This window comes from Neurospora tetraspora, assembly GCF_033439725.1.
Source record: "Neurospora tetraspora strain CBS 560.94 chromosome Unknown B0H65scaffold_4, whole genome shotgun sequence".
Taxonomy (NCBI): Eukaryota; Fungi; Ascomycota; class Sordariomycetes; order Sordariales; family Sordariaceae; genus Neurospora; species Neurospora tetraspora.
Window position 1 is genome coordinate 20,764 of NW_026944386.1, and position 10,149 is coordinate 30,912.

The 10,149-nt window shown below is 45.6% G+C and overlaps 3 protein-coding genes across 3 annotated transcripts; 2 read left to right on the forward strand and 1 right to left on the reverse strand.

The window, feature by feature from the left end:
* Window positions 1-681: 681 nt before the first annotated feature.
* On the forward strand, window positions 682-3,612 carry B0H65DRAFT_424982 (heterokaryon incompatibility protein-domain-containing protein; the record flags this gene model as incomplete). The annotated part of the gene is made up of 2 exons (XM_062824543.1): window positions 682-2,929; window positions 3,560-3,612. The coding sequence occupies 2 exons, from the start codon at window positions 682-684 to the stop codon at window positions 3,610-3,612; spliced, it is 2,301 nt and encodes a 766-aa protein (XP_062681163.1).
* Window positions 3,613-3,795: 183 nt separating this feature from the next.
* On the reverse strand, window positions 3,796-4,386 carry B0H65DRAFT_179675 (uncharacterized protein). The gene is made up of 3 exons (XM_062821489.1): window positions 4,206-4,386; window positions 4,035-4,147; window positions 3,796-3,933 (listed from the first exon to the last, which is right to left on the reverse strand). Exons 1-3 carry the CDS (start codon window positions 4,252-4,254, stop codon window positions 3,865-3,867), a joined length of 231 nt encoding a protein of 76 aa, XP_062681164.1. The 5' UTR covers window positions 4,255-4,386; the 3' UTR covers window positions 3,796-3,864.
* A 750-nt stretch (window positions 4,387-5,136) lies between these two features.
* On the forward strand, window positions 5,137-7,104 carry B0H65DRAFT_463781 (PhoD-like phosphatase-domain-containing protein). The gene is made up of 4 exons (XM_062826721.1): window positions 5,137-5,828; window positions 5,882-5,932; window positions 6,115-6,355; window positions 6,413-7,104. Exons 1-4 carry the CDS (start codon window positions 5,277-5,279, stop codon window positions 6,895-6,897), a joined length of 1,329 nt encoding a protein of 442 aa, XP_062681165.1. The 5' UTR covers window positions 5,137-5,276; the 3' UTR covers window positions 6,898-7,104.
* The last annotated feature ends 3,045 nt before the right edge of the window (window positions 7,105-10,149 follow it).

Sequence of the window (10,149 nt, forward strand, 5' to 3'; positions counted from 1 at the left end):
CACTGACTCCACTGACAACGGTCTTCCTTTGATGGCACCCGGAATGCCCCGCCGCACCGGTATGTACTATTCCCTTCCTGGCCCGTTCTTGTTGCTCCGCCCCCCGACCTCGCGGCGCGGCGCGGCACGCAAACTCAATCCCAACCTGAATAGTATAGGGTACTGACTTCTTTATCGGAACCAGAAGAACCCTACACCTTTTCTCGGTCACGATACGTCGCACGCGCGCGGTTGTGGCAGTGAACCGCTTCTTGCTCCGACCCTTCACAGTTGATCCAACGCGCAATGAGCCACGCTCGGGTGGACCAGTTCTCGGGAAGTGACTGTCCGCTGTCCAGAGACTCCCTCGATAACTCCGAATATCCGCGATACTGGTGCACATTGAACACACTGCACAGCAGGCGGTAGGGCTGAGGACCCCTACAATGGGCGGGAGCATCACACGACGTCACCGCCGTGCCAAGCCATAGCACAGTCGAGCCGAGTCGAACCATGCCGGGCAGAAGAGATGAGAGGATAGCATAGGATGTGCGCTGCCGCCGGTCCATCACACTCGGCTACGACCACTCTCTGTCAATGCCTTGGTACATATGGATGGCCTCGCCCTCCTGCCTCAGGCCTGGTTCCACCTTCCTGTCACCATCTACACAGGATCATCTGCCAGTAATGGCCCATACCATCATGGAAACACCAACACCAGCGTCCTACTACTGGGTACAACGCCTTGGCCGACGTCTCTACGGTCGGAAGAGCCAGCTATTAGACTCTTGTCGGTCCCGCCACTATACCACCATCCAAGAAGAACACTATCAACACCATGCCTACCATCGTGTGCCATCACCACAAGTACAAGATCTCCTACGCGTTAAGACCAACGAACATGGCCAGCTACAATGCCGTGGATGTGACCAGATTACCTACCTCCTTCGCTGGGCAGAGGCCGAGAGGAGGAAGGACCCAAACCACAAGGGCACCTCTCCAAAGCGCATCATCCACAACAGCTACGTCGAGCTCGACCTGTGCGCAAGGATGTCCAACTGCGACGCCTGCCAAGTTCTCCGCCGTGCTCTCCTGTTAGACCAGATCACCGGCCGGGATGCTGAGCGTTTACGACACACGGATAACCAGTGGCCAATCCAGGTAGCTCTAGATATACGGCCTGGAGGCGACAGTCTTCTGGTTACCATCGAGAAAGGATCCGGGATTCCTTTGTTCTCTGCAACGGTCGTCCCAAGTCAGAAGCCGTGCCTTGCTGTCGGGAAAAAGACCAAAGGACCTTCCGCAGTCTCCAGGCTTCGGCCCAACTTTGAAGAGCTACGTCAAGTCGTCAGCAACTGCCACGACAACCACCAGTGCTCGTCTAGATACCGTTGGAACAGCAGAAATCCGTCGTGGCTTCTAGAGATTCTAGACGATGGTAAAGTCCGAGTGGTGCCGGGTCCTGATCACTTGGTTCCCTATGTCGTCCTCAGCTACTCTTGGGGAGATCCCACCACAATGCCCGCGGAGGAGTGGGCCAGGATCAAGGGTGCCTCTACCAAAACAATCAATGGCGTGCCCGTGGCAGAACGCACAAATCCATTTCCTCGATCGATTCTGCCAGAAACAATGCAAGATGCCATCGTCATCACCCAGGAACTGGATTATAAGTACATTTGGATTGACAATGTTTGCATTCCCAAAGGCACCGATTGGGATACCGAGGCTTCCCTGATGCACGAAGTCTACGGAAACGCCGCATTCACCTTGCTGGCCTCTTCGAGCACAAAAGCAACCGAACCCATGTTACACGACCGTCTCGCGTGGCTACAAGAACCTAAGCCCTGCAAACTGCGCAACCACTTCCTCTACAACACCCAAAAACCCCTCCACGAAGTCCGCCTCGACCCTCCAGCCTCGCAACGTGCCTGGACCCTCCAAGAAGAGCGTCTTTCTCCCAGAATTCTCTACTGGACCGGTCAGCGCTGGTACTGGTCCTGCCCCGAGCACCAAACCGTCGAGTCTTCGCCCCTCGACCTTCCTTCGCCTGCTTGTACCTCAGAGGACCAATCATGGAGTCCACCACAACGGTTCCTCGACGTCTGTCGTATCGGTGACTTCCAGAGCATCGACCAAGAATGGCTCGACATCGTCGAAGCCTACACGCGGCGCGACCTCGCTCACTCGGCCGATCGGTTCCTCGCCATATCGGGCCTTGCCGTCCGGTTTCTCGAAGCCAAGATGGACGGAGGTGGTAAAACCCGCGTTAGCGAGCAATACTTGGCAGGGTTGTGGCGAGAAGATCTAGCCAGACACTTGTCGTGGTCGGTTGCAAGCGCTGTGGATCCAAGGGGGAGTCATCAAGACGTTGCACCATCGTGGTCGTGGGCTTCATTGCCGTTATGCGTCAACACAAAGATGAGACATGCTTTTAGGCAGTCGCCGCACTTCCAGTTCGTGGGAGTCCGTCAGTTCAGTTCTGACCACACTCCCATAACCCCAACCGCCGCCCTTAACCAGCAAGTCGTCACCAACCCTCGCCTTCGCAGCAAATTAGCCGAGCAACAAGGCCGCACCGTCAAGCAGATCGAGATCCAAGGTCGCTTCCGCCGCTTGATTTCCGAAAACTCGTGCGCCGTATCGTGGGAAGCCATCGAATGGAAGCGCGGTGATCGTGTCGGCTTCAACTTTGAACAATTTCCCGGCCGCGATCTGCATTCGAGGAACCACGATGATGGTCGCATAGTCTCCAAAGACGCTCATGGCGGGGAGGTGGTGGGGCAGTTGGATTATCTCGTGCCTGCTGGCGGTTACTTTGGGGATAAGAAGAGTGACAGTGTCGCTTTGGCAGACGGGGAGGAAACGGAGTTGATGTGCCTTGAGCTTGGAGAACTGGCAATGTTGTTGCTTCAAAGAAATCCCGGATCTGAAGAGACTTGGAGGAGAGTAGGTGTTTGTATTGGGTATGAACAGAGGAAAGGTTTCTTTTATGGTTGTGAGAGTAGGACAGTTGTCTTGGCTTGACCGCTTTCGTTTGGTGCCTTCTCGTGGTATGACTTTGATGGGTTGGAGGAGGCAAAGGACGATGGTGCTCCGGTATCTGCTTTTCAATTCCTTTTTCTCGGTTTGTCCTTTTCACCGCCTTTATCTTCACCACCTTCATTTCTTCTTCCCCCTATTTACGTTCTCTTTTCGGGTTTTTGTCTTATACCCTCCACTTCCTTGTCCAATGTTGGATACAGTTCGCTTCTCCCCTTCTTCTGGTTTCTCACTTTTTCTCTCCTCGGCTATTTGCATTGGGGGCTTTATAGAAACATAGCCCAAGCTATTGCATGGTTATTCAACGGCGCAACCGGTTGTTCATACTTTTTTCGCCAATTTTTTTTCCAAGCGTTTTCTTTTTTCCAGTTGTTAGCTACAATATAGCCATATGTACTTCAATGCTTGACACAATCTATGAAGTTCCCAAATCCACTATTTCTTTCCTACCAGCGACCGTAACTCTGTCAATGGACGTAATCCAGCCCGGTGAATACTTCATCTGTCAATAGCCATCGCATACCCACTAAATGTACAGCAGTGATTATGGGTATCGACGTTGCCAAGCAATGGGGCTTGTGCCACACTCAATGATCGAACTGAAAGTCATCACCACAAACTCATATCGAACAGGAGACCACTTGTTAGGAAAACATAAGGCATAGAATTTCCATCCCGTCTCGCCCGTCTCGGGGATGCGGGCCGGCGTTTACGCTAGTCCTAGTCAGCATGCACTGCCACAACCTCGTGGACGGTGGGCGCAGTCGTCCTTTGAAATGAAGACCCAAGCACAATTGATTTCACACATAATCTTATTATACATGATCCCCATGTTTTGGGTTATTTCTAACGCGAGATCCCCATGATGTTGGCCTCGTAAATGGTGGTCGACTTGCCAGTGTTCAAGTTCTGGATCTGCACCCCATCCATATTCCATCATTGTCAGCACCAATGCTCCGAGAATCCGTCACTCCGCCCGTTGGCCAGCTACTGTCCGGTAACACGACTTATCATACCTCATATCTCGGGGTCTCTGGGCTGGCATTAACGTTGCGGCCGGCTTGCTGGCCGGGCTCGGTCAAGACGTCCATGATTTTGCCCACGCTCTCGGATGTGTTCGAGTCGGGCCCTTTTGAATGCGACATGTCAGTGGACAGCACACAAAAACCTGGCATATGAAAACTTACCTCCCACGGGCTTGTAGCGAACAGTCTGCCCGGTCTTGTACATCACCATCTTGAAGGTTTTCTGGGTAGGTATCGAGCTGGGAAAATCGGCGGCGGCGGCAACTGCTTGTCTGATACAATGGAGCTAACGCAAAAGGATCCAGGAAAGGAGGTGACAACTGCTGTCGTTATCGACTCACTTGTCCATATACCCCGGCGTGCCTGGGTTTCCATCTCCAACAGAGATGTGCGAGGTTTGATGAACCTGTGATATCACTTTGACATTCGCCTAGCCAGTGCACCCTCTCAATGGCACCAGATGAGACTGATGAGTTCATGGTGGAGTGGTGACAACAACCAGTCGAACGGCTTCGGATGCCACTCCCGTGGAAGGTCTCCAGTGGTGCACTCCAGTTGCGTACCGGCGCATCAGCATCGATGACAGTCCGACGTCATCGGGCCTTGATGAGTGATTAGGTATTTTTCGAACCAAAGATATTGACGGTTCACACGTCATTTTGAAGCAAGTCTGCTGGTCCCATTGATAGCTGGCATTGATGCTGTTGACTGTCTCGCGATGAGATGGTTGTTCAGGCGTTGTTCAAGCGGTTCAGCGGTGTGATCATGCAGAGTTTCAGTGGGCTTTGTCGACGGCGAGCACAGACCACTTATGCCTAGCACGTAGGCTGGACAGGAAATTGGCAAAGGGACGTCGACTGCGAGATTGTAGGTATTAACCAGAGCACAACACCAACATGCTTGGGAAGATTACCTATGATACGCTCCAACTGTTTGGATCGAATAATCTCAATTGTTACGTTATGTGTCTCCCTATTAGAGGAATTTTAAAGTAGAGGTAATAGAAGGCCGAGTGTCCCACCCCACTCACGGTGGGTGTATGTAACGGGCGATGCCATCCTGGACCATCACGTTCTTCAGCGATTCGCAATATCAACCCGGCCCGCCAATATGACGTTCCAGCGGCCCGCGGGCGTACCTGAACATGCGTTCATAGCATTTACACCTTTGAGGAAAGGAAAATGGTGATCACTTTCCTGATATCGAAGTGCAGAACTTCATGGACAGCAGAAGATGATAAAACCCATCACCACCCACGTCAAGCCTGTATCCTCTAGCCGCTCCTCACATCGTGGTCCTCGGTTTACGATGCATTCGAATCTCGGGTCCCTTCTCGGCCTCGCGGCCCTTCTCCCTCTTGCGTCCGCCTCTTTCCAAGGCAACCTCAACTACCACCCCCCATCCGCCCGCTCGTCACAAATCAACCTCGGCCTCTCCCTCCCTCTCGTCACTTCCCGCACGCTAAAACGCTCCTCTGTAGCTTACCAACCCTCGGAGCTGAACTTTACCCACCGCGTTGCTTCGGGAGACCCTTACCATAATTCCGTAATTCTCTGGACTCGCGTGGCGCCGACCGCTGAGTCGGATAGGAGTAATGTGACCGTGGCGGGGACGGTGGACCTCTACAGCCATGAGAGGGAGAAGTACATCAAGGCGGATGCGAACTCCATTTGTGTCGAGTGGAAGGTATGGGGGTTGCAAAAGGGATACAACGGGACTGTGAAGGGCCCGGTTATAAGCAACGGGAAGGCGTACACGACTAGTGATATTGACTTCACCGTCAAGGTTGGTTCTGCCCCTCAGACTGATGGGAGGAGAAGGCGGCTGACAGCTATTAGGTGGAAGCTCAAGGCTTGAAGCCTTGGACGGTGTACAGCTACCAGTTCAATGTCTGCGGCTCCAACAACACCAGCCCTGTGGGAAGGACAAAGACTGCGCCGACTGAGGATGCCGATGTCGATGAGGTCAAGCTGGCTGTGTTCTCTTGCTCAAGCCATGATGCGTCCTTCCAGACAAGGAAGATGGGATTGTATCGGTGCCCTGCTTCCAGAAACGCTAACCTGTTGTCTAGGTAGCCAAGGGCTTCTTCAACGTTTACGGAAATGCTGCCCGGAAAGACAAACACGACTACGTAGTCCATCTCGGCGACTACATCTACGAAGATGCGTCAGGCGGCCCAAGAGCACACAAGCCTGCGAACAAGCTGTTCACTCTGTACGACTATCGGACACGCCATGGACAGTATCGAACAGACAACGACCTGCAGCTTTTGGCCCAGAACTACGCCTGGATTCCCACCTGGGATGATCACGGTTAGTCCCGTTGCACCTCCATGTTCTATCCAGCCTCTAACCACGTTGCTCTTATAGAGTTTGCCAACAACGGCTACCGGAATGGCTTCTCGGCGCTCAACAACACCGAAGCATCCTTCCGGAACGACGGCCCTTCCATCAGTGTTGACACGCGGAAGATCAACGCCGTGCGTGCCTACTTCGAGTGGATGCCGATCCGCCAGGTGGATCTCGACGATAACTTGCGGATCTGGCGCAACTTCAGGATGGGCAAGCTGTTGGATCTCATCATCATCGACACTCGTAACTACGACCGCAGTATTACCAGTACAGGGACCAATGATGAGTACATCGAGCTGATTAGGGATGATCCTTTGAGAACGCTGATGGGAGGCCGCCAAGAGAAGTGGTTCTTTAGGCAGTTGAGCGAGAGTAAGCAGAGAGCTGCTACGTGGAGAGTGGTGGGGAACCAGATCGTCTTTTCGAGGATCCTGGATTCGCAGGGGGTACTGACGGGAACCGATAACTGGAGTGTAGTACGGTGGCCCAAGTGTTGGTTATGATCAATTGAAAGTTGGTCCGATATCACGGGGCAAGGCGACGGTTAGGGGGTAGGTTGGATATGCGTAGTTGTACGAGGAGAGAAAGAGAGAGGTGTATAGAGGTTTGGCGATATAGGGTAGGGCTGAGCCATACCTAAAACTAGACCTATATGTATATATATACGTAATATACTATTTGCTAATAGCGGCAATAATATAGCACGAAGCTTAATTACCTATAGCAGGAGCCGTATATATATAAAGTAATTATAAGTAATCTTATAATACTACCTTCTTATAAAAGAAGTTCTAGAGCTTTAAAATATATATATATATATATATAATAATAGATTATCACTCAATCTCCGTCTTTAAACTCCTCTATCCGTAACTCTATCCGTAATTAAAACGTTTACTCGAACTCCTCCGCTCGTAATTGCCAGATCCTCTTAATATCTTTAATTTTACTTAATTTCTAATTATTATCTCCTTATTAGTACGTTCCTATTTCTAATTTATCTACTACGTTCCTTATAAAGAGTTTCCTCCCTTAATATATTTCTAATAATTTATTAAAAACGTACTTAAAAATATCGTCCATCTTCTTTATATCCTCCGCTAATAATTCTTCAATTAATTAATTAGGGTTCTCCTTTATTAATTAGCTAATTAATAGACCGGACGTAATACCTTTTGTAAATAAATTAATTTACTCCTTTAAGTTCGTAATATATTTAAAATACTTTAGTACTGTAGGGGTTGTAAATATTAAGGTAGGTTGTAGTATTAGAGCCAGCGATTAGAATATTAGAATAACGGTAATAATAGGGTGGGGCGTTAGGGTAAATAGTACGGTCATCGTTAACGGGCGGGGTAGCGGAGTGAGTAGTAGTCTCCCTTATAATATAACCTAAATTTCTAACTATTATTTAATTTCGGGTAAGATTAGTGGGTTAAGGTAATTATTATAGAAAGTTTTAATAGCCTCCCTTATATTAATTATATTAATTAGCGGTTCTTCGGTTAGGTCGTAATAAGTTTATACGATAATATAAAACTAATAATAATTACTTCCCTTCCATTAATATACTAAGAATTTATTAAATTCTTATTCGGCGATTTCTTTATAATTATTAATTTTCGTTATTACTTTACCTTCGTTAACCTCTATATCCTTCTAAATATCAGCCTAGCTAGGTAAGCCTTCTTTAGAGAATTCAACTATTAATACGTAGAGTACTGGTAAATATTTTACATTAATAAGTAATACGAATTTAATATTATATAATTTAATTTAATCGAATTTAAAAGGGCCTTCCTACCGAAGATATAGTTTATTATAAGGGTGGCCGTTAGCGAATTTAATTGTATTTAATATAACTAAATCTCTAACTTAATATTTAAGTACGTCCGAACGTTTTTTATTAGTATTAAATTTATAATAATTTTATACTTTTTTAATCAAAATTCGAATGTAATCCTAAATAATTTCGAAATTAATTAATAGTTTATTAGTTTTTAAATATTCCTTCTATTAAATTAAAGATAAGTATAATATTATAAATAAGGATGGTTCGATACCTATTTAAAAGAGAAACTCTATTCGTACCGTACCCCACCCGCACCGACCAATCAAAAATATCGCATTCCCCCTCCCCGCTTTTTTAACGCATTCGCATTCCCGACAAGGCATTCATAATCTCGAACAGCGCATTCGCATTCCCGACAAGGCATTCGCAGCCTCCGATACAATATTCGCACATCATTTATGTCGCAGGTCAATTGCAGGCGCTGTCGCATGTTAATTTCTATCGTATATTAATTTTTTTCGTCATTTCAATTGCTCTCGGGAAGAAATACCTTACCGGGCGTAGGGGTTGGGAATGTGCTGTTTAGGGCTGTAAATTAGTCTCATTTACTCAGCCACCTACGCATGGCCCTTGAGTTCCTCTTTGTACCTGCGGGTCCAAATGGTTATAACATCCCCACTATACTTACCTACCTACCAATCTTAATGTTATACTATTTGGACCTATAGGATAAAAAGACGCGGCCATACTACGGTTTGAATTTAATATAAATAGAAGGGTCTATTATACGTAAATTAGTTATATATCTCTAATTTATTCTATATATTATCGTACTACTTAATATAATGATACGCTTTATGCGTACGCTCTATGCATATATCCGATACTAGATACTTATTAATTTTATTATTTCCTCCTTTTTTTCCCGCTCTTCTTAATATTAATAATATACCTACGTTCTACTAATTATATTAGGTAACCTAATCAACTTCTACGCTTGTATTTTCTTTATTTACATTCTAATTATTATATATTAACCTTTATTAGGAATCTTCTAGCGATTCTTCTAATGAACCCTTTATGTTTAGAGTAGATGTTTTAGGTTTAGAGCCCCTTTCTAAGGCTTTTAAAATAGATATTTTTCGGATAAATGTTTCGAATAACGATTCTAATATTTTAAACCCTATTTAAGAATTATTCGAACGTATTAGTATTTTTATTAAGGATTATTATCGGACGAGTTTATAGCAGTATTTAATTTACCTTTATATTTATTGAGGGATTATAATATCCTAGCGGTATAGTAAGTATTTTAGTACGTTTATTAACGCCTTTAGGGAGTTTATTATATATAAGGTATTTTTGAATATTGGTATTTATTTATATTTCGAACGGGATAATATTAACCTTCTTTCTAACGAACTTATTACTTAATTTCGAATAGAAGAATAGGTAATGAAGAAGTGGAAATTACTTTGGATATATTTTTAAATTTCTTTTTGCGTAGAATTTAAATTACTTTTATAGGAATTAGAAGTAATAGGGGTATTTATATTATTCTTTATTAATCAATTCGCTAATAATATTCTTACTATTAAAGGCGTTTTTAATATTATATAGATTCGTTTTTATCTTCGTTCTATATACGGAACTTTAATAAAAGTTGCCCCCGAATTGATAGAATTATTTATTACACTATGTATATAATAATACGCCTATTAAGGCTCTTATAAATCAAACGATAATATTCGGAAAGAACGGGGAGATTTGTAATTATGTAGTTATAATAGCGTTTATTATTATAAATTCCTATATACTTTAAATAAGTATATTTATTTTAAAGCTATTCGGTATTTATTTCAAAAGTAATTTTATATAATTACGCGTATATAATATATTGGCCCGGTTTAATATAGTTTCTTCCTATAAAGTTACTTTATAAATTATTAATTATTTTATTAAT